This window comes from Papio anubis, chromosome 18 (assembly GCF_008728515.1).
Source record: "Papio anubis isolate 15944 chromosome 18, Panubis1.0, whole genome shotgun sequence".
Taxonomy (NCBI): domain Eukaryota; kingdom Metazoa; phylum Chordata; class Mammalia; order Primates; family Cercopithecidae; genus Papio; species Papio anubis.
This window is the reverse complement of record NC_044993.1, coordinates 54,332,864-54,359,854: the sequence shown is the minus strand read 5'-3', so window position 1 is coordinate 54,359,854 and position 26,991 is coordinate 54,332,864. Positions and strand designations below refer to the sequence as shown.

Here is a 26,991-nt window from a genome sequence, read left to right as displayed (position 1 = left end):
CATGAACCACCATGCCCTGCCTCTCTGTGTTCCTATAATGGTAATAGATTGCAAGCCCCTAAATGGTTGGGGCTGAGTTTTATACATCTTTTGATCTTCCCTGTGCTTAGCTTATGCAACCTCAGGAGACATGTCTTCTAGGGTTCTTAAATACACATTCTAATATACTTTCAATTGTTTTTCTTTTAGGGCCTTTACCTTCTAATGCAAAAGCCACCATCAACCTTCAGAATGACCCCATCATTCAAAAGTATGGCTCTAAGAAAGTGGGCTTGACCAGATGCCTTCTGACAAAGGAGGAAATGAGAACGTTTCACTTTCCATTACAAGGTTGGCTTAGGCCTAATCTGATATTGCCAACAATGTAAAAATAACAGCTTATTTAAATACTACTGTTGGAGATTGATTTATGTGGCTGTTTTCTGAATGGCTTATTCTTATTTCATCTTCTATTAATGAGGAAATATCTTAAGCACAGTGTATCCCAAAGTGTGTGATGTATATTGTGATTGGCAAAGTGATGATTTTAGGTAGTACATGAATGTGACATTGAAGAGCATTGAAATAATATTTAATGAGAAAGTTACTCCCTTTCTTTTTCATTCAGTTTTCTTTCATTTCTTTATATTAAAAACAGTTAGTATGTCTTTAATATTTTAACACTTTTCCAATACTTCTAATTCTCCTCCCACACTGCCCCCACATTTCTTTAACAAATAGAGCAGGTCTAGGCTCAGAGCCTTGGTCAATTATATAGCAAGAATTTAATAAAAGTACTTTGATTTCATTTTATTTTCTTTGTTGCCTCCTAATTATAGCAATGATAATTAAATTTCCTTTTTTTTAACTGAGATATAATTTAACATACCACACATTTCACCCACTTAAAGTTACAATTAAGTATTTTTTACTATCTTCATAGAGTTGTACAGCCATCACCACAATTTTAGAACACTTCTATCATCCCAAAAGAAACCCTATAGTATAATTTCCCTCCAACTCCTGAGCCTTTGACAACCGTTAATCTGTTTTCTATATATAGATTTACCCATTCTGGATATTTCCTGTAAGTGGATGTGCAATATGTGGTCTTTGTGACTGGCTTCTTTAACTTGCATAATGTTCTCAAGGTTCATCCATATTGTAGCATGTATCAGTACTACATTTATTTTCACTGCTTAATGATACTGCCATTGGATAGACTGTTCATTGGGTGATGGACATTTGAGTTGTTTCCACTTTTTAGTTATTATGAATAATGCTGCTATGAACATTCAAGTACAAGTTTTTTGTGTGGACACATGCTTTCATTTCTGTTGGGTATATACCTAGGAGTATAATTGCTGGGTCACGTGATAACTCTGTGTTTAACCTTTTGAGGCACTGTCAGTCTGTGAAAGCAGCAGCCATACCATTTTACGTTCCCACCAGCAACATACGAGGTTTCCAGTTCCTGCACATTCTTGCCAACATTTGTTATTATCTTGTTTGAATATATCCATCCTAGTGGCTATGAAGTGGTGTCTCATTGTGATTTTGATTTGCCTGTGTCTGTTGGCTGATGATTTTGAGCAACTTTTCACGTGCTTATTATTTATTTGTATAGCGTCAGAGAAATGTCTATTCGGATCCTTTGTCCATTTTTAAATTGGGCTGTATTTTATCATGGAATTATTGGAGTTCTTATATTCTGGATGCATAAATTTTATTTTTTTTAATTTATTTTTTTAAGTTGATGTGGATGTGTTTTATAGGTCCCAGGCACCATACTAAGTGCTTTTTTGTATATTAACTGGCAATCCTATGATATATGAACTAAATTTAACTCCATTTTATAGATGGCTTTTTCTCTATTTATTTTAACATATTTATAACCATCTTTTTCTTGAGGTTGCACTACTGTCACATGAGCACGTAGTAAGGGCAGTACTGCTGACACCTATAAAACACCACTGAAAATATAGATAAGATAGGCCGCAAGTATAGTGTCTCTGAGATTTGGGGCTGCCTTTCTTCTCTGGGATAGACCATATTTTGATTCTTTTAATTGCGATTAATTGGAAATTTCACAGTACTGGGAATCAGAAATCGGTCAAAGATTTGCCTAGCCCCGTTTGTTCCTTGTCAAACAAGATTTAGATGTTACCTTTACTGCTCTAGCCTCTGCCTAAAGGTAGAAGTCTTCAACAATTCAGATGCTTTTGGGTCTCTGAGCTAAATATGCATGGTTATTGACTCAGGGTACACAAATAGAGGGAGTACCTTAAGTCTGTAGCTGAGCCTCTGTAGGAAACATGTGATTCCAGAAAATGCAGGCAAGGCTCTGAATAGATGTTTCAGAGGAATCTTGAGGGTTGAGTTGGGTGGAGGGACATGTATGGTGAATGTTACTTAAACTTGCTTCCTGCTGTGAAATCCTTTTAGATCTCTATTATGATGGAATCTCATTCCTATTTTCTCTTCCTGTATTTAGGAAAGAAAGATTTCACATACAGTTATTTGCATATTTTATTCATTCTTTCTTAGCGCTGACATGGAAAGGGCCTAATGACTTTGAGTTTAGCCATGATTTAGTTATCTCTTTTCTCATGAGGAGGAAAAATTGTTACTTGGCAACTGCCAGGAAGTTCAAGCCCCAGAATCTCCTCCTAACAGCAAGCCTAAGTTATTCTTTCAATATAAAAATGAGTAGATGGTGAAAAACTTGAGGACAGAGATTGTATCTTATTTAGTCTTTGTATTTCAAGTGTCTAACATACCAACATATCTGACTAAAATATCTAGTATTTTAGTTTTATCTGCTTGAATCTAAGAGTGATGTTTACCATCTCTATTCTAAAGGCAAATATTTTCTTCCTTTTTTCCTAGGTTTTCCTGAGTGTGAAAACTTTTTACTTACCAAATGTAATGGTTCTATAGCAGACAATAGTCCTCTCTTTGGACTTGACTGTGAAATGGCACGTACTACTTTTGATTTTTCTATTGGAGTGTTACAAGCTGAGGTCTAGTAGAAAATGATTTCTTGAGTCTACTGCACCAATGAACGAATACATTCATTTCTAGTATTCTGTTTTAATAGCTGAAAGTAGGTCCTTTTACTCATACTTTAGAAAACTTAGATCTGTATTCCAGGATAAAGAATAAATATCACATAAGTGGCTGGGTGCGGTGGCTCACACCTGTAATCCCAGCACTTTGGGAGGCCGAGGTGGGTGGATCATGAGGTCAGGAGATCAAGACCATCCTGGCCAACATGGTGAAACCCCATCTCTACTAAAAATAAAAAAAATTAGCTGGGCATGCTGGTGCACACCTGTAGTCCCAGGTACTCGGGAGGCTGAGGCAGGAGAATCGTTTGAACCCAGGAGGCAGAGATTGCAGTGCGCCAAGATTGCGCCACTGTACTCCAGCCTGGTGACAGAGCGAGACTCCATCTCAGGAAAAAAAAAAAAAAAAAATCACATAAGTTTTCCAACTAGTTACTATGTTTAATCAAGTCTTTGCACATTACTATAAGTTGATTCCTTGTGTTTGAACAAGTATTTTGTTGTTGCTGCTATGAGGACTTTGCCTTAATTGTTGGTTTGGCTTAGTTTTACACCTTGAAGACCAGAAGTAGGATTTCTCTCCTTAAGTTCCCCTCATGCTTTGCTTTATCTAATTGTAGTAAGCCTCTTTTCAAAGACAGTGCATCCTCTTTCAGTACTCAGGAAACAGTTTCTCAATTCTTAATAGAGTAACTAAGACCTAAAACTTGAGAATCTGACATATCAGGGTGTATATCCTGTCCTTGCCTGTTAGTGGCTATGTCACCTTCGACAAATTCCCCTAACATATCAGCCTGGGCTTCTCCCTCTGTGAAGTGGGGGTAATAATAAAGACTACCTCAAAAGGTAATTATGAGAGTGGCATATATAAAATGCTTAGTACAGCACTAGCTGATAATAGAATGGGCTTAATAAAAATTACCTATTAGTGGTATTTAGCATAATACTGGATATAGTACACACTCCATAAATGGTAGATACAATTATTAATACTATTTGCATTCATGTTCCTTGTGCAAATTACACTGTGTTGATCCTCTTAAGTGTAACATTCAACAGCCTGCCCAGCTTTAATTTCACTCACACTAGATCCTCTAGTAAGCAAGTTTGTGCCATTGCTGCAGGGACCCTGGTAGATTAGAATAGATGGCAGTTGACATAGTGCAAATAGTAAGAGGAAGCAATACCTTCCACAGTTCAGCAGACTGACTACATCTTGGTCTTTCAGTGCCTCACATCTAAGGGGAGAGAGCTAACACGCATCTCACTGGTTGCTGAAGGAGGCTGCTGTGTTATGGATGAACTGGTCAAACCTGAAAACAAGATTCTGGACTACCTCACCAGGTATTTTTCACCTTGTCTTCAGCTCTTCTGAGAGCTATCAGACTAGAATGGAATAATTCTTAAGAAGAATGGCCCATAGCTTCAGTTTAGTTGGGTTTTATCTACTTAAGTATTATCAAAGATTAGGGCATCACATAGGTATATTTTAATGCTGAAATTGCACAATGTCAGTGTATAATGCTCTTGCCCTTCTTGATCTTCAATCTTCTTGTGACCTAAGTCAGCAGAATATTATCTTCCTTGTTCCAGAATCTCCCAATTATAATCAGTATCTACAACTGCCGAACAGCTGGAGCTTTGCTTTCTGATAAGACCTCATCTGAAAATCTGCAAATCATCATTTGGCAGTCAAGTGATGTTAGAGCTTAATCTGCCTTGACCCCCAAAACACAAACCAAAGTATTATTTTTCATAACAGAAATTCAAAGCTCAAAATGTTAGTCTACTTTTCCAAAGATTAGCATGTAATTTCAGAATGTACACACAGTGACTAGGCAAGAAGCCAGTGAAACATTACTGTTCCCATCCATTGAAGTGGCACCGGTAGATTCATGACTACTTAGGGACAGAGAGGCAATGATAATGATAAATAACTGTCCTATTAGCAGACTTGACAATTAGATTCTTAGGGAACAGTCACGTGTGGCAAAGTTGTATGCACAAGCATGTTTGTCACAGTATTGCAAAAATGTAGGTATATAAATGTCTGAAAGTAAGGGATTAGTTAAAATATGTTGCATCTGTATGATGGAATACTCACTCTGTAACCATTTAAAAGGATGTGCTAAAATAGATTTATTGATATGAAAATGTGTTTATGACATATTACAAAGGATAGATTTGTTAAAAAGCAGCTCATGCATTATGATTATATATATTTTTTTTTTTTTTTTTTTGAGACGGAGTCTCGCTCTGCCGCCCAGGCTGGAGTGCAGTGGCCGGATCTCAGCTCACTGCAAGCTCCGCCTCCCGGGTTCACGCCATTCTCCTGCCTCAGCCTCCCGAGTAGCTGGGACTACAGGCGCCGGCCACCGCGCCCGGCTAGTTTTTTTGTATATTTTAGTAGAGACGGGGTTTCACCGTGTTAGCCAGGATGGTCTCGATCTCCTGACCTCGTGATCCGCCCGTCTCGGCCTCCCAAAGTGCTGGGATTACAGGCTTGAGCCACCGCGCCCGGCCTATGATTATATTTTTATAAAAATTAAATATATACCTGAATCTATATCAAAAGTATGGAAGGACATTTAATAAAATGTAAAAAGCGATCATCTCTGAGTGATAGGATTATGACTAATTTTTAATTCTTATTTGTCGCTTTGGACACTAAGCATATATATATAAACTATAATTTTTAAAAATGTTATTTTTAAAATGTCTTTCCAGAGAGGAAAACTTGTTAATATCCTTGCCTGTCCATTTCTCTTTTTTTATTGAAAGCTTTTCAGGAATCACGAAGAAGATTCTTAACCCAGTGACGACCAAACTCAAAGATGTACAGAGGCAGTTAAAAGCACTGCTTCCTCCTGATGCTGTGTTAGTGGGCCACTCCTTAGATTTGGATCTCAGAGCACTGAAAGTGAGTATCTGATTTAGGACTTTGTATTTTCAGTATAAATGCCTGTTCCATTTATCTCAAATCTAAAGTCTTGGGCTCTTCTCCCCCACCCTGCTAGCCCACTTGTTTTTTCCTTTAGCATAAGACATTACTCATTTTATTCTCTTTCTTCCTCAGATGATACATCCATATGTTATCGATACATCATTGCTTTATGTCAGAGAGCAGGGCAGAAGATTTAAGCTAAAGTTCTTAGCCAAAGCTATTTTGGGGTAGGTTTGCTTATATACTGTAATATTGTCCTGACAAACTGCATGCTATTAGCATATAGTATCTAATTTAATGCGTATTGCAAAATTCAGGATTTCTGCTCTCTTTGTTTATAAACATTATTTTTTTGCATTTCTTATAAAATGAAGAAATTGTAGCAATAGAGACAGGGGTTTACATTCATAGTTGAGGCTTAATGGATAGAACTGAACCATGAAGGCAGAAGAGGTAACCAAAATTTCAAAACATACCTATATGCCTATACAAGATAGTATAACATACTTATACTGCCCTATTGTATTAAGACACATATGTACAAAGGTGTTCATTATAACATGGTTTAAAATAGCAAAATAGAAAAACCTCAAATATTCTAGAAGTCTGAGTAAATTATGGTTATCTATATTATTGAATATTTTGTTGTTCAAAAGAATATGATAAATCTGTATGTTATATGGAAACCTCTCTAAGACACTCCTGAGAATAAGAGATGCAGAGCAAGATTTAAATATGCCTCAATATTTATATGATATAGATTAGATTTAGTTCTATCTATAGACATAGGCATATACATATATTAAGCTTTTTAAAAACACCTGAGAAAGTATTTAAGTATGTATAGACACTTATATACAAATAAAAAAGTTTCAGGAAGGCAATTTTAAACAATGGTTAGATCTAAGAAATGGGCCTGCCCCATTTCTTAGAGAGGGGACTGGCCGGGGAGTCAGCTAGATGCTTTTTGTTGGGTAGCCTTTTGTCCACATGCTATGCTTGCTGTGAACAAAGCCATTCCTGATTGTTCTGCACCCCCAGTGCCTCTTGCAGGGCCTGGCAATTAGCTGGAATAAAGGAACCTTGATTGTTGTGATGCAAATCTAATTACCAGAATTCTAACATTTTATATGTAATCACAACACTTGAGATGGTTGAAAGAGCCTATCATTAAAAGTGCTGTGAGTATGTCAATTTTATACTGGCTTTCCAGGAAGGATATACAGTGTCCAGACAGACTTGGTCATGATGCCACAGAAGATGCTAGAATAATCCTTGAATTGGCTCAGTATTTCCTTAAGTATGGCCCAAAAAAGGTTAGTATCTTTGACCAGTGTGTTCACCTTTCTTAAAATCATAGGACTAAATCAGTCTATCATAGACTACCAACTCCTGTTACCTATTTTTATGAAAATGGCAGTGTGGGCTGGGTGCAGTGGCTCACGCCTATAATCCCAGCACTTTGGGAGGCTGGGGCGGGCAGATCACCAGGTCAGGAGTTCAAGACCAGCCTGGCCAATATGGTGAAACCCCGTCTCTACTAAAAATACAAAAATTAGCCGGGTGTGGTGGTGCATGCCTGTGGTCCCAGCTACTCGGGAGGCTGAGGCAGGAGAATCGCTTGAACCAGGGAGGTGGAGGTTGTAGTGAGCTGAGATCGCGCCACTGCACTCTAGCTGGGCAACAGAGCAAGACTTCATCTCAAAAAAAAAAAAAAAAAGAAAATGGCAATGTGATTGAAGCCTAGCATATATTTTGAATTAAGACCCGTATCACTAGCATAATGTAGTGGTTAAGTATATAGTCTCTGCAGTTGGGCTTATCTGTTTTAAAATATATGTTCTACTGTATGTCTAGCTGTATAATCTAGGGTAATTTCTCTGAACAACATCAGTTTTTGGATGTATAATAGGGGAATACACACTTTTCTAGGATATTGTTGAGAGTAAATGAGATACTGTGTATAAAGTTCTTAGCACAGTGCCTTAAATATATTAAGCACTATACTGGTGGCATGGTGATTATTGTAGTTAATACTAATAATTGTAATAATTATAAAAATTCTGCATAGATTTTAGTTTCCTTAGAGTAGGGGGAGCATACAATTGTTTCACCAGCAGTTCAGTGGGTACAGATTAGAACAGCACATAAGGGAGACATGAAAGAGGACATAGTCTCTGACAAACTTTATTATAATGCATTCTAACCTATTAGATTGTCCCATTGCATAATACATTCCATCATGACTCCATAATGAAATAAATTGTACTCCACATAGAATAATAAGCAACAGCCAGACTTTGTGTCAGATAGTAAAAAGACATTCTAACAGATCTTCTTTGAGCATATAGATAATAATAGCCACCACTCACTGAGGTCTTAAGTGTATTATTCTAAAATGCCGTATATACATTATCTTATTTAATCCTCACAACAGCCCTGTGAGTTAACCATTATCATTCCAATTTTATACATGAACCTTTTGAGGTTATCAAAGGTTAGATAACTTATCTGAGGTCCCACAGCCAGTCAGAGGTGGAACCAGAATTGAAACTCATGTCTGTCACATTCTGTCTTTTATCTATACCAGGGGTTAGCAAACTTTTTCTGTAAAGGCCAGTTAGTAAATATTGTAGGCTTTGCAGTTTTGCAACTACTCAACTTGCTGTGGTACTGCAAGAGCAGCCATAGACATTATGTCAACGCAGGTGGGCACAGCTGAAATAAAACTTTATTTATTTACAAAAAAATATGTATTAGTGTTTGCTAATCTCTGCTCTCAATCACTACAGCAGGTTCTAAAACCCTTTTGGTCTCATGACTCTTTTGTTAATGTGGGTTATATTGTTACCCACACAGTGGTGAGTTCAATCACTTGATGGGTGTTAACCCAATGACCACTACCAAAGAAGATTTACTTTTTTATTTTTATTTTTTTTGAGACAGAATCTCACTCTGTCTCCCAGGCTGGAGTGCAATGGTGCAATCTCTCTTCACTGCAGCCTCCGCCTCCCTGGTTCAAGAGATTTTCCTGCCTCACCCTCCCGAGCAGCTGGGATTACAGGTGCCTGCCACCACACCTGGCTAATGTTTTTTGTTTGTTTGTTTGTTTGTTTGTTTTTTATTAGAGTTGGGGTTTTACCATGTTGGCCAGGCTGGTCTCAAACTCCTAACCTCAGGTGATCCACCCATCTCGGCCTCCCAAAGTGCTTGGATTATAGGCGTGAGTCACCATGCCTGGCCCAAGGAGGATTTAACAAGGGGATTTTATTACTTTGCAACAAGTAAGAACACCAGGGATAGTTTCCAAAGCACTATCTCCCCAAATGAAGGCAAAAGCAGGGCTTTTATTTTGCTAGTTGGCTGAGTCATTGCATGTGTAAAGGCAGGGTTTGTTCCTTGACACATACATGTATAGAAAATAGAGAATAAGTTCCTCTCTAAGTGAGATTTTTAGTATGGTAATGCAGAGAGTTTGCCAAGTTCATCTCTAACTTCAGGCATCTCTGGTTCCAGCTGGTTTTTGTCTTGCTGTAGCTGGTCTTCTTCCTGTACCCTTTTGAAACAACAAGGTGCAACAGGGGTTACACTTTTATAGTGTGCACCTGAAGACCCAGGGACTCTGGGTTACAATATCTATCAACATTTACTATATTAGAAATTGCATAAATTTTAATATTAGTTTAAGATAAATAAAAAACCATTATATATTAACACAAATCACTTTTTTTTTGAGATGAGGTCTCACTGTGTTGCCTAAGCTAGACTGGAACTCCTGGGCTCAAGGGATCCTCATACTTCAGCCTCCTGAGTAGCTGGCACTTCAGCATACACAGCCACTCTGTCCAGCTACAAATAACTTGCTTTTATGAAAAAAAGAATTTTCCATAAAAATTAGTGGAAAGAGCATCATTGTTTTAGGTATTTTTGTGAAACCTTTTAACATCTAGCTTAATAGAAAACAAGTGACTTTTCATATCTGCTTTACATTCAGTCTGTTATGTCACATAGTTGGAGAAGGAAGAATCTCACCCCTTGTGAGATCTCTGGAAACCCCAGGATTCCCAAACCACACTTGGGGAGCTTAATTATGCTTGATTTCCAGTCAAAATTGTATCTCACTTGGATAAAAACTAACCAAATCTGAATTAAGCATGGGCTTTAGTTAATAATAATGCATTACTATTGTTTCATTAATTGTGACAAATGCACCCTACGAATCTATTACTAATAGGTAAAAATGGGGGTATGCTGTATGGGAACTCTGTACTATTTTCATAATTTTTCTGTAAATCCAAATTGATTCTTTAAAAAGAAGTTTATTTTTAAAAATTTGTAACTTTAAAAATTATTCTCTCTACATCACAACTCCCTGGTGGGCTCCCACTTTATGGAAGGAGAAGAAATATCAACTAGAATAGACTTCTCATGATTTTGTGTTAAACTAATAAATAGTCTTTTTAAAAAATTTTCTTGTAAAGCCATTCTTTTATCATTTCCAAAATTGCATGTTTGCAGAGAGGTAAATTTTAAGTGACTGACTATTGGATGAGTGATGAACCAAAATTGTCATCCTTTTTCAATCAGCCCTACTTGGCCCTTCCCCACATTCATGTAACAACATTTGTAGCTGGTAACAGATTGCCGTTCTTGGCTAAGCAGCCATAAACCATCTGGTAACTGTTGAAGCCATCCCAGGGCTGTGGCAATGGCAAAGCCACTGCCTAAGAAAAGAGAGAACATTATTCAAGTGGATTTTTTGCTTTTCGTTATTGTTGCTTTTTGTTTTGTATTTCTTTGAGCATCAAATGCTTTGCAAGAAATTATATTTTTACCACTTTATTTTCTTCAAGATTGCAGAACTAAATCTAGAAGCACTAGCTAATCACCAAGAAATACAAGCAGCAGGCCAAGAGCCTAGAAACACAACAGAAATACTTCAGCATCCAAACACAAGGTAATATTTTCAGTTTGAAACAAGAGCAAAGACAAATGGAGTATCTAGTTTCTTGTTTAACAACACCTGAGAATGTTTTTATCTTCTTTTGAGTCTATTGAAAACTATTTACCAAAAAATAAATAACATCTATCACAAAAACCACAGAAAAAATACCACCTTCTAGCCTTAATATACAGTATTTAATTTCTAATTTTCTGAATCTAGTGGCTGGTCTAAAATGATATCCTTGATCAGAAGAAAAAAAAATGATTGGAATATGTTGAACCTAGGTAGCACTGGGAAAGATGATAGACTAGTTGGTATTTTGGCTAGAAGAGTCAATCTGTAGCCTTGTTGTATTGCCCAGACTATGAAAGACACACACACAGACTCAAAAGGGCTTTGTCTCCAGACTATGGCAAATGTATCAGATCTTTAGCATTTTGCCTACACTTTGATAGAGAGCTTTGGGTATATTTCTTGTTTATCCTTCCTCTCTATTGAAGCCACACTGTCTAAAACAATTTTCTATGATGATGGAAGTGCTCTACATCTGTGCTATCTGGTTTGGTAGCCGCTAGTCACATTTGACTAGTGCAGTTGAGGAACTGAATTTTTAATTTTATTTAATTTTAATAGCTATACATTGCTAGTGGCTACCATGTTGTATAATGCAGGTATAGAGAAATAACTGTCAGGTTCTGGAAAACTGTTGTTCTTACCTTAACTCTTCTACTTCTTTATAGTGTTTTAGAATGCTTGGATTCAGTGGGTCAGAAGCTTCTTTTTTTGACCCGGGAGATAGATGCTGGTGAACTTGCGTCTTCCAGAAACTGTCAAACTATAAAGTGTCTTTCAAATAAAGAGGTGAGTGTCCTGCTGAACCTTTGCAGGTTATATTCAAAGCAGAGGGGAATGTAGCCCTTTGCACCCCATGCAAGTGTCAAGCTTTTTGAAATCAGCAACCCTGGCTACAGTTAGTAAGTCTGGCTTCTGTCTCACATCTTGTATGGAGTACCTAAGCCCTCATAGGAGCAGAACTGTCAGCTGCCAATGCCTGCTTCCAGAGCCTAGCAGGCCTCTGGGTTTGGCCTTGCATATGTATTTGAGTTTCTGTTGTGTTTCTGGTTCATGGAAACGTTTATCTTGGTTTTGAGCCTGGCTATATCTTTTCAATTTTTTTCTTTTTATATTTTATCTATCATTGCTGTGTGTTATGTCAGAAAGACTGCATCAAACATGAGCTTACTGTGTTATATTCAGAAGATCTGTGTTTTTTTTTTTAACATTTTGTTTGGAAATAATTTCAACCTTACAGAAGCGTGCATGAATGGTAGAACACCTGTATACCTTCTATCTAGATTCACCTTTTTTAGCACTCTGCCCCAGTTGCTTTATTATTTTATGTGTACCCACATGCTTATGCTCTCTCATGTACACACTCTCTTCCTTCCTCTCTCTGTATGACATTTCCTGAACCAATTGAGAGTAAGCTGCATATATCATGGCCCTAAATACTTCAGAGTGTATTTCATGAGAATATTATTTTACATAACCACATCTTACATAGTTACCAATTTTAGTAAATCTAATATTGTCCTGGTACCTTTATCTGCTTTTCATCTGTATTCTCATTTTCTTGGCTGACCAAATAATGTCTTTATAGCATGTCTTTTCCCTTTAAAACAGTATCATTTCTAGGGTCATGTATTACAATTACTTGTCGTATCTTTTTAGTCTCCTTTAAAGCTGGAACAGTTCCTCAACCTTTCTTTGTCTTTAATAACCTTGATACATTTCGAGTAATGCATGCCCCCCTCCCTTTTTTAACAGTTTTGCTTATTTTAGGTTTGTGTGGTGGTTGCTCATGATTACATTCAGATTATGCATTCTTAGCCAAATTTCTTGGGGTCTTGCATCCAGAGGCGGTTATTATTCATCTGCCCCTCTTTTATGCTGTTTATTTTGATCACCTGGTCAAGGTGTTGTCTGCTTTCTCTATTGCAGAGTTCTTGTTTTTTCGCTTAATTCTAATAAATATGTGGGGAGATATTTTAAGAACATGCCAGTATTGCTTGAGCGCAGGAGGTCGAGGCTGCAGTGAACTATGATCGTACCAGTACACTCCAGCCTGGGATTACAGGTGTGAGCCACTAGGCTCGGCCAAGTGTTCCTTTTTTATATGTCTTTTGCTTGACCTTGTTGAGCTTTTGGAATTTGTGGGTTTATCATTTTCATCAAATTAGAAAAAGTGTTGACCATTATTTCTTCTTTCACCACCCTCCCCTCCTTTGGGCACTCCCACTACATATGTATTAGGCCGTTTAAAGTTGTTCCATAGCTCACTGATGTGCTGTTCATGTTTTTTCCAGTCTTTTTTCCTCTCTGTTTTATTTTAGATTGTTTCCATTGCTATGTCTTTAGGTTTCTTATTGTGCTGCAGTATCTAATCTACTGATAATCCAATCCAGTGTACTTTCACCTCATACATTGTATTTTTTACCTCCAGAAGTTAACTTTTGTTCTATTTTATATCATCCATGTTTCTAGTTAACATTCAGACTTTCCTCTAGCTTCTAAATTCCAGAATATAGTTACAATAACTATTTTAACATCCTTCTCTATTAATTTGATAATCTGTGTCATTTTTAGATTAACTTAAATTGATTGTTTTTTTCTCCTTATTATGGACTGTATTTCATTCTTTGCAGTCTGGTAGTTTTTTGTATTGGATGCTGGACACAATGAATTTTAATTTGTTGGGTGCTATATATTTTTGTATTTCTATAAATATTTGTGAGCTTTGGTCTGGGATGTGGAAAAGTTACTTGGAAACACTTTGGTCCTTTTGGATCTTCTTTCTTTCTTTGCTTCCTTCCTTCTTTTCTTTCCGGTTTTTTTTTTTTTTTTTTTTTTTTTGAGACGAAGTCTCAGGCTGTCCAGGCTGGAGTGCAGTGGCGCCATCTCAGCTCACTGCAAGCTCCGCCTCCTGGGCTCATGCCATTCTCCTGCCTCAGCCTCCCAAGTGGTTGGGACTACAGGCGCCCGCCACCGCGCCAGGCTAATTTTTTGTGTTTTTAGTAGAGATGGGATTTCACTGTGTTAGCCAGGATGGTCTCGATCTCCTGACCTTGTGATCCGCCCACCTCGGGCTCCCAAAGTGCTGGGATTACAGGCATGAGCCACTGCGCCCGGCCTTCTTTTCTTTCTTATGTTGCCCAGGCTGATCTCAAACTCCTGGCCTCAAGTAATCCACTCACTTCAGCATTCCAAAGTGCTCAGATTACAGGGGTGAGCCACTATGCCTGGCCAGATCCTTTTGAATTCTTGCTTTTAAGGTTGGTTAGGTGGAACCAGAGTAAATTTTGTCCCACTACTAAAGCAAAACCATACTAAGTACTTGATCTCCATAAATTATGAGATTTTACACTCTAGCTTTTGGGAATCTAAACTATTCCTGGCCTTGTGTTAGCCCGTGTGATTGTTTCCTCTAATCCTTTTGGGTGTCCTTTCCTTGACCTTGCATAGTTTACTTACATGGATACACTAATCCCTACTCAACTGAATATTTGAGGGGGATTGTTTATAGATCTATTGGTTTCCTAGCTTTTAAGGATCACTGTCCTTCATTTTCCGATATCCTGAGAACTGCTGTTCTTAGGATTTTGTTTTTTTTTTTTTCTGCGCACTTACATGGGCCTCAAGGGTTCTTTGGGCATTATTATTGTTATTGTAATAGACTTTAATTTTTAGAGCAGTTTTAGGTTCACAACAATATTAAACGGAAAGTATAAGCTGGGTGCTGTAGCTTACACCTGTAATCTCAGGACTTTGGGAGGCCAAGGTAGGTGGATCTCTCGAGTCCAGGAGTTTGAGACTGACCTGGGCAACATGGTGAAACGCTGTCCCTACAAAATATCAGCCAGGCTTGGCGGCATGTGCCTGTTATCCCAGCAGCTCAGGATGCTGAGATGGAAGGATTGCTTGAGCCCGGGAGGTGGAGGTTGCAGTGACTGACGTATAATCGCACTACTGCACTCCAGCCTGGTGACAGAGTGAGACCCTGTCTCAAAAAAAGGAAAGTACAGAGAGTTCCCATTTACCCCCACACCCACCCACACAAACAACTTCCACCACTATCAACAACCTGTACCTGAGTAGTACATTTGTTAAAATCAATGAACCCACTATGACATATAATTACCAAAGTCCATAGTTTACATTAGGGTTCTGTCTTGGTGTTGACAAATGTATAGTGACATATATCCACCATTATATATCATATATATCATACAGAATAGTTTCATTGACCTAAAAATCTGTGATGAATGTGCTCTGCCTGTTGGAAACCACTGATTTTTTTTGTTTTTTTTTTTTACTGTCTCCATAATTTTGCCTTTTTAAGAACATCACATAGTTGGAATCACATAGTATGTAGCTTTTTCAGACTGACTTCTTTCACTTAGTATACGCATTTAAGTTTTCTCCATGTCTTTTCACTGCTTTATGGTTTTTTCTTTTTAACACTGAATAACTATATATTTCCTGGATTTACCACAATTTATCCATTCACCTGCTGATAGACATTTTGGCTGCTTCCAAGTTTTGGCAATTATGGACAAAGTTGCTATAAATGTCTGTGTGCAGGTTTTCATATGTACATAAGTTTCCAACACATTTGGGCAAATACCAAAGAGTGCAGTTGCTAGATTGTATAGTAAGAGTATGTTTAGTCTTGTAAGAAACTGCTGAACTTCCAAAGTGTCTACAATTTTGCATTCCCACCAGCAGTGAATGAGAATTCCTGTTGCTCCACATTCTTTTCAGCATTTGATGGTGTCAGTGTTTTGGATTTTGGCTATTCTGATGGATATGTATTAGTGTCTCATTGTTTTAATTTGCAGTCCCCTAAAGACATGTAATGTGAAGCATCTTTTCGTATGCTTATTTGCTATATATATGTCTTCTTTGGTCAAGTGTCTGTTCAACTCTTTTGCCCATTTTTAAAATTGCATTGTTCATTTTCTTACTGGTGAATTTTAATATTTCTTTGTATATTTGAATAACAGTCTTTTAACAGATAAGTCTTTTGCAAATATTTTCTCCCAGTCTGGCTTGTCTTCTCATTCTCTTTAATCATATATTTTTTATAGTTTCTTAGTTGTTGGAGGAGAGAGGGTAACTCTAGTCTTCTGTTATTCAATCTTGGCTGGGGATGGAAATCCTTGTAAGTTGTATTTGAGAAATTTAATGACAGTCTAATTTTCTTGGCTTTGTAAGTTATTTTTACCAAGGATTTACTTTTCCCTTTTTGTTTAAAGTCTAATTGTTTTACTAAGCTATGTCTCAGAGTTGATCATTCCAAGTCACTTTTTCTTGGTACCTGAGGCGCCCTTCAATATATAGGTTATAGTTTCTTTTATTTCCAGAGGTTTTCTTGGATTGTATTTTCAAGTATTTGGTTCCATTGCTTTAATTTTCTTCCTCATAGACTTCACTTATGCATGTATGTTGTGCCCCCTTGGCCTATGTTTCATTCACCTACTTTCTCTCTGATGCTTTTGATTTCATTTGTACACTCCTAATTCTTTCCATGCTTTTCATTAATGCCTTTTATTAAAATTTCACTTGAATCTATTCTTTCTTGACAACTTGTAGTTGCTTTTTCATATCCTCAAGTGCTTGGCTGCTAATATTCAATTCAGTTTATACTGTAATGTTAACTGTATCCTTTAGCTCCATGGTTGGTTTTTTTTTTTTTTTTTTTAGGGGGAATAATTTTCATCAGCTGAAATGCTTCGAGTCTCACTTTATTTCTTGGTTTTTGTTTTTGTTTTTGAGACAGAGTGTCACTCTGTTGCCCAGGCTGGAGTGCAGTGGCATGAGCAGAGCTCACTGCAGCCTTGACTTCGGGGCTCAAGCAATCCTCCTGCCTCAGCTACCCAAGTAGCTGGGACTACAGGCATGTGCCACCATGCCCGGCTAATTTTTAAATTTTTTATAGAGATGAGGTCTCATTATGTTGACCAGGCTCATCTCAAACTCCTGAGCTCAAATTATCTTCCCACCTTGGCTTCCCAAAGTGCTAGGATCACAAACATGAGCCACCGTGCCCAGCTGTTGCTGTTTTTTTTTAACAGTAGTTTAGATTAATATGGTCTACTATCTTCTAATTTTACTGATTTGTTTTTGAATAAGGTTTTCATTCAAGAGCGTCTCTTTTACTCTGCCTTCCTCAATGCAGTTTTTTGTTCTTCTTCTGTGCTCTTCCTCTACTTATCAAAGGATTCTCTCTCCCTTTCCTCTTCTCCCTCTCTTCTTATTGCAGCAAAAAACATAAAATTTACCATCTTAACTGTTTTTAAGTATACAGTTCAGCAGTATTAAGTATATTTATATTCTTGTGAAAGAGATCTTAGAACGTTTTTATTTTGCAGAAGTGAAACTTGGGCTAAGTTTCTTTGTATGCCTTGTGACTTATTGTTGTTGGTATTGTTGAGGCTTGGGCATTTGAATAAATAGCCAGTTGTCTTTACAGACTGCTTCGTGCAGGGGGAGACCTTCACCATTCAGCCTAGTTAGAAATTTCATGACCTCCCAAACCTGTTCTGGAGATTTGTCTTCTCTGGAGTTGTGCATGTGCCTTTAGTTGTTTCCTGAGCCCCTTGTCCCTACTTCTTTTCAGAGCCCATAATCTCTTTCTTCCCCTGGTTTCTTACTGCGGCTCTAACATGCCATGGTGATCACATCTGTTTTCAGTGGCTTCCAAACAAGGCTGTCAGTCCTGTCAGCCTTCTGAGTCATGCAAGACAGAAAATAGTCCCTCAGACAGCCCCCACACTACTCAGAACATTGGACACATGGTCCACTCTTTTGTTTCCATCCCAAGAGAGGATCTGTGGTGTGGGAGAAGCCCTATTATGTCAGATAGGGAAGGATGTAAATGAGACCACAAAACATCACAAAGTTTCCTTTCCCATTTACTGGAAACCCTTCTTGGTTTCATGCTGGTCTAGGTACTATATAGCTTTTCATCTGGTCTCTACAGTTCTCTCAAAGGTGTTCTGGTCCATATATTGTTGTTAACTCATTGTCTCTGTGGGAGAGTAAGAAGCTAAAGTGAAGCTTTCTAGTTCTCCATTTCCAGAATGATGGTGTGGTGTTGACGGAAGGGAGGAATTTATAATATTTTTGGACGGGTTGGCGTTTTTCACAGCAGTGTCTTCAAGGAGTACCACCTTTTCTCTATATATCTGATTCTTCTCCAGAAGCACAGCTTCTCTGAGGCTGCCAAGCCTCTTGCTTGTAGTCAAGTGCTGAGAAATGTCAAAATCATGACCCATGTTCCTTATTTGGCATTTAATTGGAGTTTTTATTTTGGAGGTGATTTTTTTGTGCTTCATCTAATTCTTCCATGTCCCTTGATTATTATTATTATTATTTTAACCAAATCTATTAAGCCTCCTCTCCCTTGCTTTCCCTACTCACAGGCTTGCAACAGTTTACAATACTGGGAGTTATAGTTATTTATTTAATTACAGGTCATTGGAAAATTTTTGTAATAACCCTTGTCTCTTAGTAATGCTGAAGGTCTGACTTATATGTATTTTATTTTCATTCTTTTTATTGGTTCTGTGGTTCTTTGGGGAAGCTGTGTGGTTTCACCATTTTCCTCCAGACCTGGAAGTCAGCCCCATATTACCTCAGTATGGGTAAAAAGGCAACTACTATTTATATTATTGTGGCTCATATCCAGGAGCCGCAATAGAGTATGAGGTTCCTACCTTATCCAGGCTGTGCTGTTCTCTACAGGTTCTTGAGCAGGCCAGAGTGGAAATCCCCCTGTTTCCCTTCAGCATTGTTCAGTTCTCTTTTAAGGCCTTTTCACCTATCCTCACTGAGGAGATGAACAAAAGGGTAAGTGGATGAGTTCTGCTGAATGATTTATTTAGTGACTTTTTGTAACCTCTTATCATTAAGGAAAGTAATACATGCTTTATTTAATTTGTTGTGTCTTTCTCTAGATTTTTACTATCTGCATATTAACATCTAAAAATATTTTTATAAAAATGGGAATCAAACTATGCATACTGTTTTGCAACTTTATTTTTTCATTTAACAGTATATCTTGTACATCTTTCTGTATCACTACATATCTTATTTCCCTTGTTTTTAATGGCTACATAATATTCTGCTATATGATATACCTATTAACAGCATTTGTACTTTATACACTTTTGCTATTGCAAATAATACTTCAGTGAACATCCTTGGACATTTGGCAAGTATTTATGTCAAAAAAATCTTTGATAAATAATCCCATGCGTTGACTCATGATTTCATTTCTCTTTTCACATTCATTCCCATACTATGTTCTGTTGTTTTTCCTACAGATGAGGATCAAGTGGACAGAGATATCAACTGTCTATGCTGGGCCATTTAGCAAAAATTGCAATCTCAGGGCTCTGAAGAGGCTATTTAAGAGCTTTGGCCCAGTCCAGTCAATGACTTTTGTTCTTGAAACCCGTCAGGTAAGACTGGAAAATTCAGATTTCAATTTTCTAGATTAGTGTTTCATATTCAAGTGACTGCTTGGGCCATGCAGATAGCAAATATTCCTGAAGTAAGCTTGATTGCTACCAACTGGAGCGCGAGACATACGCTAATGAGAGCAATTGTTGACCCACAGGAATGTATACCCAGTATTGTGAGATCTTTTGTTGTGTGTGTTTAAAGAATTGAGACATCTGGCTGGGCGTGGTGGCCTATACCTGTAATCCCAGCACTTTGGGAGTTTGAGGAGGGAGGATTGCTTGAGTCCAGGAGTTCAAGACCAGCCTGGGCTATATAGTGGGACCACATTGCTACAAAAAATTTAAAAACAAGAATTGAGAACTCTGTCAATTTTCATATGCTGGCTCCCATTTTCTCAAATATCAGGCCATGCGAAAAAATATGTCTGCTGGTTGAATATAACCTATGGTCCTTATGATTGTACCCGGCTTTAAAAGATAAAATGCCCTTTCAAAAAGAGAAGTAACTTTCATATCTTAGAAAGTTACTTCTTTTTTTACAGAGTAGGCTCATGGCTTGCTTGGTTAAGATACAGGAGGAAGATTATGGGAGGGCTTTTGTTGTTATTGTTATTAGTTCTCTTATCTCTTAGGGTAAGTTTTTGGTATTGTAGGTTTGTATTTACATAAAAGCCCTTTAAAGAGATTAGTTTTACTTTAACAAAAATAATGCTTGCATATGGTTTTAAAAATTTATATAGTTCAAAAGGACTTCACAAGTTAAGTCTCCATCTTCATAGTCATAAAAATACCATATCAATAAAGTTTATATATGAAGCAATAACATCATAAGCATATAGAGACATAGAAGAAATCATGAAAAGGATTTAAAAAGAATTAAAAATGGAAACAGTGTAATAGGATGTTTGTAGAATGATATACAATAAAGGTAACAATGGAGGCCTCCCAAGGGAAGAATTAGGCAGCTAGTTAATGGGATTAGGGGAAGACTTTACTGTAAATATATTGTTCCTTTAGAATTCGGAACTAGGTAACTATTAACTGGTGTATTACTATGTATGAAAGTGAAGTAAAAATACTTCTAAAGTGATGTAAGTGCAGGATCCTAGATATTTTTAAATGTGCTGTCTCTAAATTTTTTAATTTTTTTTTTTTTTTTTGACACAGAGGCCCAGGCTGGAGTGCAGTGGTGCCATTTTGGCTCACCACAGCCTCTTCCCTCCAGTTCAAATGATTTCTTGTGCCTCCCAAGTAGCTGGGACTACAGGTTTGCACCCCCACGCCTGGCTAATTTTTGTATTTTTAGTAGAGACGGGGTTTCACCATATTGGCTAGGCTGGTCACGAACTCCTGACCTCAAGTGATCCACCTCCCAAAGAGCTGGGATTACAGGTGTGAGCCACTGCACACAGCTTCTAAATCTTTTATTAATGGCTTTTCTATGACTAAAAATAGAAATACAAAGATTGTCCCTGAGAAGATGGATTGGGGGATGAGAATATAGCAAGGGACTATAACATCTTCCTAAGTCTTTCTCTTGGTGCCTTTTTTTGGTTGCGGGGGTGGCGGGTAAAATACATATAACATAAAATGTACCTTTTTAACCATTTTTAAGTGGCATTCAGTACATTGACATTGTGTAGCTATCACCACCATCTATCTCCAGAACTTTTTCATCATCCCAAACTGAAATTTCCTATTAAGCAATAATTTCCTATTACCCCTTCCCCCAGCCATTGTTTTACTTTCTGTCTTTATGAATTTGACTACTCTGTATACCTCACATAAGTGAAATCATATAGTATTTGTCCTGTTGTGTCTGTTTTATTTCATTTAGAATGTCTTCAAGGTTCATTCATGTTGCAGCATGTATCAGAATTTCATTTTCATGGCAAAATAATATTCCATTTCATGTATATACCACATTTTGGTTATCTATTTGTTGATGGACATTTGGGTTGTTTCTACCTTTTTTTTTTTTTTTTTTTTGAGATAGGATCTTGCTCACCCAGGCTGGAGTTCAGTGGCGTGATCACAGCTTACTACAGCCTCGACTTCCTGGGCTCAAGCAATCCTCCCACCTCCCAGCCTCCTGAGTAGCTGGGACCACAGGCGTGCACCACCATGCCCGGCTAGTTTTTTGTAAGACAGGGTCTCTCTGTGTTGCCCAGGCTGATCTTGAACTCCTGACTCAAGAGATCTGCCCACCTCGGCCTCCCAAAATCCTGGGATTACAGGCGTGCCTGACTCTGGGTTGTTTCTACCTTTGACTATCATGAATAATGCTGCTATGAACATGGTTGTACATAATATCTGTTCAAGTCCCTGCTTTCAGTTCTTCTGGGCATATACCCAGAAGTGGAACTGATGGATCAAATAGTAATTCTGTGTTTACTTTTTTGAGGAATCATTATCCTGTTTTCCACAGTGGCTATACCATTTTACATTCCTACCAGCAAAGAACAAAGGTTCCAACTTATCTGCATCTTCACTGACACTTGTTTTCTATTTTATTTAATAATAGCCTTCCTAATGGATGTGAAATGGTATCTCATTTGGGTTTGATTTGCATTTCCCTAATGATTAGTGATGCTGAGTGTCGTAGGCAATTTGTACATTTTTTACAGCAATGTCTATTCACTTGTTTGCCCTTTTTTTTTCTAATTTATTTTTTTCAGTTCCAGCTACTCTGCAATGTTTGCCCATTTTTAAATCAGGTTGTTTGGGTTTTTTATTGTTGAATTGTAAGAGTTCTCTGTACATTCTGGATATTAATCTTTTATTAGATAGGTGATTGCAACTATTTCTCCATTCTGTGGGTTGCTTTTTGACACTGCTGTTAGTGTCCTTTGATGTACAAAAGGTTTTAATTTTTATGAAGTCTAATTTGTCTATTTTTAATTTTGTTGCCTGCCTTTGATGTCATATTCAAGAAACCCTTGCCATGTCCAGTGTCATGAAACTTTCCTATGGGAAGGCTTTTATCTCCATATTGATGCTGTGGCTCAGATAATCACAAAGATTTACTTACTCCGAGTTACCAAACAGAAAAGCAGACCATTTGAAGATGTAGCCTATCCAGTGGATGAACTTATCCTTCCCAAGCTTATAAAGTTTAGCTAAAAGACAGACAAATGGGAATCTCTGCCCATGACTTGCAGTGATGACTTTAGTGATGCATAATAAATATTATGAAAAGCCTATTGGGTAGTTGCATTTTTTATTTATTTATTTATTTATTTATTTATTTTTATTTTTTTTTTTGAGACGGAGTCTCGCTCTGTCACCCAGGCTGGAGTGCAGTGGCCAGATCTCGGCTCACTGCAAGCTCCGCCTCCCGGGTTCACGCCATTCTCCTGCCTCAGCCTCCGGAGTAGCTGGGACTACAGGCGCCCGCCACCTCGCCTGGCTAGTTTTTTGTATTTTTTAGTAGAGACGGGGTTTCACCGTGTTAGCCAGGATGGTCTCGATCTCCTGACCTCGTGATCTGCCCGTCTCGGCCTCCCAAAGTGCTGGGATTACAGGCTTGAGCCACCGCGCCCGGCCGGGTAGTTGCATTTTAAATGACAAAAGTTAGTTATTGTCTGAAAGCTAGTTCCTGAACTTTAGTGATCCCATTTAAAGTTGACAGTTTACAATCAATACCTGTGTAACCCAGCGCAGCAAAGGCATCCATTCTGGTGGCTTTGGCCACTGTAGTTTGAATCCTTTCCCCAGCCCCTTCTTTAGCAGTTTGAGCTGGAAAGCAATGGTGAGGAAATCTTGGTCTTTCTGCAGCCTCATCTCTGTATACAGTATGAAGTCCTAGAAGCAGCCCAGCTGGCCATAGAGTCCTTGGATGGTATTCTGGTAGATGGTACCTGCATCAAGGTAGGGTGATAAGAGAAAGCTCCCTTTGCTCGGGTCTAGCCTACCACAGCCTATATGTATAGTGCCCCAGGACATGTAGCAAACACCCTTAGGAGGCCCAGGCATAAGACTTTGTTATGGAAAGTCTTCAGCCAAGTCTGACATTCTCCTGCTGGCAGTGACTGAAGATATAACAGCTTCCATTTGTGTCAGAAATCATCCTGTGATAGATTTGGGGCTTCCTTGCATTCTTTATTACTACTTAAGTCCCCAGTGGTTTATTCTGGTTGGTTCTTTGCAGTTGCCCTTTTCTTCACCTTTCAGGGAGATCAAATGATGGTATTTTGAAGTTTCTTGTGCACATAAACAGAATTTCATTAAGGGTGGGTGGCAGGAAACTGAAGAGAATATGTTTACATGAAAATATGTATGTATTTATCAATTAAGTCTCTAACATAATTCTGTGAGACAGTTATCTTTAGTTTCCTTTTACAGAAAAGGAAAGAAACTGAAAAAGTGTAGGAAACTGAAAAATGAAGTTATTAGTAATGGCAAAAACTTGCTAGTATCCAACAGGCCTGAGGATTAAATTGATTTTCTACCACTAACATCAACTTTCCTTGGTTAGGTGCAGAGGCCTGTGACAGAGCTCACACTTGATTGTGAGACCCTCGTGAATGAGCTGGAAGGAGATTCTGAAAACCAAGGCTCTATATATCTGTTTGGAGTGAGTGAAACCTTCAAAGAACAGCTGTTGCAGGAGCCCCGCCTCTTTCTTGGCCTGGAAGCTGTGATCTTGCCTAAAGATCTTAAAAATGGAAAGCAGAAAAAATACTGTTTCCTAAGTAAGTCTATGCTGTCGAATGTAGCTTTGGGGAAGGAAACTGGGGATGGTAATAACATGAGGTCAGAGAAGGGAAGATTCACCTCCTGGGCTGGACCAGGGCAGCAGTTCCTGATTCTGTCCTTCTCCTATGGCCCTGGCCAGGCAGCTTGGATGGGATCAACTTTCTCGGCCCTTAATAACAAGATGGGGGTTCTTGCTTTCAGAATTCAAAAGTTTTGGCAGTGCCCAGCGGGCCCTCAACATTCTCACAGGCAAGGACTGGAAGCTGAAAGGCAGGCATGCTCTAACCCCCAGGCACCTCCATGCCTGGCTCAGAGGCTTACCATCTGAATCAAGAAGGCCCGCAGGGCTTCGTGTTGTACCTCCCCCTTTTGAACAGGAGGCCTTGCAGGTGAGTGAGTGAAGGTTTCTTGGAGAAGATGTCAGGAGAGTCCTGCTCAGTGACACTTAATCCTTTAATCTTTTTCTTTTTTTTTCTACTCTGGCCCTCAGTCTTATTTCACTCTCCAGCTTCTTCCAGTCCTGGCCACATCTCCTTTTCTCCCAGATCTCTCATACTTTTGCCCCCTCCATACCTGCTAAACTTAGGTTTTTAGTCTTCCAGATCTCCAAGGGACTTTGAGGGACCAAGGCAGGAAGCCAGAGAGCTGGATAATTATTCAGTGATCTAGTCTAGGGTTTCCCAAAGTGTGGTACATACACAAGATAAATTGTGGTTGTCATAGATGGTCTTTTTTTTGTTTTGTTTTCACTTTTATGATTATGGATTTGTCTTTTTATTATAGCTAAGACATCTGAATGGACTTGTTTTGCTAATACTTGTTAAAGTATACAACAACTACATTGAGACTATGATTTTGTGGATGGTATTAGTTAGACAAGGCTAAGGAAGAAATTAACTCACTTTATGGAAAAATGTTAGAGGGATATACAAGCAGAAGAGTGGAGGTAGAAGGTGAATGGCTGAAGCTTGGGAAACCCTGTCTTAGTCTAATCTCTCATACTTAGCAGATGAAATGTAGGGGCTAGAGTTGGTAAGTCACTTGCCCAAGGTCACAAAGAGACTTAATGGCAGAAGCCAGACTAGACCCCTCATTAGCAATGTGGCTCCCCTAGCTTGGGGTCTTAGAAGACCCATCTGGAGGAAAGGATAGTAGCCGTCCTCCCCTGAGGAAGTCTGAAACCAACTTGGAGGCCTGGGGATGCTGGGTCAGCAGAGAACCTGCAGTGTGGGCTCCCGTGTTAGACAAGGGATTTGTCTGGAACCTTTACTGGAATCCCATAGCCTTAGACCCAGAGGAAGAGTGTTGCAGTCCTTCCATAGGTAACGAGAGAGTGTTCTGGCTGAGTATTGACACGTGGCTTTGATCCCAGACTCTGAAACTGGACCACCCAAAGATAGCAGCCTGGCGCTGGGGCCGGAAGATTGGAAAGCTCTACAACAGCTTGTGCCCAGGCACTCTCTGCCTCATCCTGCTGCCAGGAACCAAGAGGTATGGACTGGAAAGGGTATCCCTTCAGGACTCTGTCCCCTGGATTTCAGCTGTTCTTAGAGAAAAAGCCTTTTGCTGATGTTTAGGTCCATAATGAGGACTTACATGAATCACCTCTTTAATTCTCACAGTTCTAAAAGATAGGCATTGTATTCCCATTTCACATTTATATGCTCTTGTATAACTACATATATTGGTCCCTCAGGGAGATAACTTATCCCCAGTTAAAACCAGGGGTCTTATGTCCTTCTTACTCCTCTCTGGAGAAAGAAGTAGCTGCTAACCCCACTTGAGTAAAAAAAGTAAAGTCTCAGAACAAGCCCTAGGCTTAGGTGTAACCTCCCCGCATATGAGGAATGTGTTCCTGCCTTCTGTACCTTTTTCTCCATTGACACCTCTGTTTTAAGAGATAACAGGGCCTGGTTTGCTGATTCTAAGCCTGAGAAATACTGGAGCAGGACTCTGAGTCTAGTTCCAGCTTTATCACCTGTCTCCTCTGACAAGTGGCCAAGCTACTTCCCCGCTATAGATCTCAATTTCCTTTCAGTAACATGAGGGATTTGGAATAAATCAATTGATTTTCAAACCCTTTTAATTGTAAACCCTTTCTTTAAAGAAAAACCAATATTAAATCTTAAAGCATAGAGACGGGCAGTTTTGGAATGAGTGAGTGGGCAGCTAAATGAATGAGTGTATATTGGGGGAGGGAGGGAAAGATGGTAGCTTTTTTGAACAGTCTGAAAACCTTGGATTGTGTTAATTTTAAAAAGTTCCTTGAGATTCTGACATCTGGCTAGGTACAGTGGCTCATGCCTATAATCCTAGCACTTTGGGAGGCCAAGGCGAGCAGATCACTTGAGCTCAGGAGTTCAAGACCAGACTAGGCAACATGACAAGACCCCGTCTCTACCAAAAATACAAAAAAGCAAAAAAAAACCAAACAGCCAGGTTTGGTGTTGTGTGCCTGTGATCCCAACTACTTGGGAGGCTGAGGCACAAGAATCACTTGAACCCAGGAGGCAGAGGTTGCAGTGAGCTGAAATTGCGCCACTGTACTCCAGCCTGGGCTACAGACTGAGACTCTTGTCTCAAAAAAAGAAAAAAAAAAAAATTCTGACATTCTAGGAGTTGATAAGAGCATGAATACCTCTGGCCTTGAAGCTGGATCAGAAATTCATTTCCTAGCATAAAGTTATTGTAACATGCATCTGAGGGCCATTAGGGAGATGGTCTACCTACTGGGTAGGTTGAAAGAACTGCTTTCTCTGAAAAGCAGAAACAAGTATTAGGTGTTTACATTGAGAGGGAAAAAAACATCTTAGACCAACATACTTTAAA

The 26,991-nt window shown here is 38.6% G+C and overlaps 1 protein-coding gene across 4 annotated transcripts in view; it reads left to right on the top strand.

Annotated features, from left to right (window-relative positions):
• Positions 1–26,991, top strand: part of REXO5 (RNA exonuclease 5) — a 43,609-nt gene that overhangs the window by 14,613 nt on the left and 2,005 nt on the right. For 3 of the 4 annotated variants that reach the window (XM_009196113.1, XM_003916627.2, XM_003916628.3), the window contains exons 6-19: positions 190–330; positions 2,869–2,957; positions 4,276–4,391; positions 5,829–5,967; positions 6,124–6,218; positions 7,205–7,307; positions 10,845–10,948; positions 11,677–11,797; positions 18,743–18,847; positions 19,324–19,461; positions 23,242–23,334; positions 23,942–24,158; positions 24,364–24,551; positions 25,535–25,653. In XM_009196113.1, the coding sequence (XP_009194377.1) occupies positions 190–330; positions 2,869–2,957; positions 4,276–4,391; positions 5,829–5,967; positions 6,124–6,218; positions 7,205–7,307; positions 10,845–10,948; positions 11,677–11,797; positions 18,743–18,847; positions 19,324–19,461; positions 23,242–23,334; positions 23,942–24,158; positions 24,364–24,551; positions 25,535–25,653 (1,768 nt within the window). The remainder of the gene's footprint in view (positions 1–189; positions 331–2,868; positions 2,958–4,275; positions 4,392–5,828; positions 5,968–6,123; positions 6,219–7,204; positions 7,308–10,844; positions 10,949–11,676; positions 11,798–18,742; positions 18,848–19,323; positions 19,462–23,241; positions 23,335–23,941; positions 24,159–24,363; positions 24,552–25,534; positions 25,654–26,991) is intronic. The other variant, XM_009196114.2, reaches the window with a different exon arrangement.